General features: G+C 44.5%; 1 protein-coding gene across 1 annotated transcript in view; it reads left to right on the top strand.

The window, feature by feature from the left end:
• Positions 1-590, top strand: part of LOC109837119 (glucan endo-1,3-beta-glucosidase 8-like) — a 7,788-nt gene extending 7,198 nt beyond the window's left edge. Inside the window, 2 exon segments of the mRNA XM_020405221.1 lie at positions 1-321; positions 324-590. The exon segment at positions 1-321 is cut by the window's left edge and continues 176 nt beyond it. Of these exon segments, the coding sequence (XP_020260810.1) occupies positions 1-321; positions 324-374 (372 nt within the window). The 3' untranslated portion in view covers positions 375-590.

The following is an 803-nucleotide window of genomic DNA, read 5'->3' on the forward strand; positions in this document are numbered from 1 at the left end:
GAGGGCGTCCAGTACCTCCCGGCCCAATGGTGCATCCTCAACCCCGAGTCCAATCCCGACGCTGATCGCTTCTCCGCTGACCTCGACTATGCTTGCAATCGCGCCGACTGTACCCCGCTTGAAGCCGGCGGGTCTTGCCAAAGCCTCGACCGAAGCAAGCGCTTGTCGTACGCGTTTAATGTTTTCTTCCAGATGCAGGATCAGGATGTTAGGGCTTGTGATTTTGGAGGACAGGCGAAGATTGTTTCGGTGAATGCGTCGGTACCTGGGTGTTTGTTTCCTGTTGAGATTGTTAGCCGTGGAGAGAGAGTGATGCGGGGATTTTGGCTTTGCAGGCGGCGGCGGTTGTAGGGGTCGTGATTGTGTTGGTTTGAATTTGGGAGGTAAATAATTAATCGCGGTACCTTCTGGTGTTGTAATCACTTATTATATCTCTAAACTTTTTTTTTTTTTAAACTGGTGTCTTAGTTTTAAATTCCATACGACATTCCTCTTCAAAGGAGAGCTTTAGTAGAACTTAAAAGTGGTTAGTGATGTGTTGATAAACACAGCCTAAACTTAGGTTGGGACAGCGAGAATAAGCGTATAAATTTTGCCCCCCACCCCCCCCCCCCCACACTCAATAATACTAAAAGGGTATAAAGTGCTAATAAAAAATGTTGGTACTCAGTTGTGATTTGTTTTGTGATTTTAATGTGCATGGTTTACTTATGAATTTTATTGTATGCTAATGGAGTAATGGGTAGATATTGAAGTAGTTGATGGTTTATATTGGCTAATAGAGTTTTCGAAGTAGATGTTGG

Source organism: Asparagus officinalis, chromosome 1, assembly GCF_001876935.1.
Source record: "Asparagus officinalis chromosome 1, Aspof.V1, whole genome shotgun sequence".
NCBI lineage: Eukaryota > Viridiplantae > Streptophyta > Magnoliopsida > Asparagales > Asparagaceae > Asparagus > Asparagus officinalis.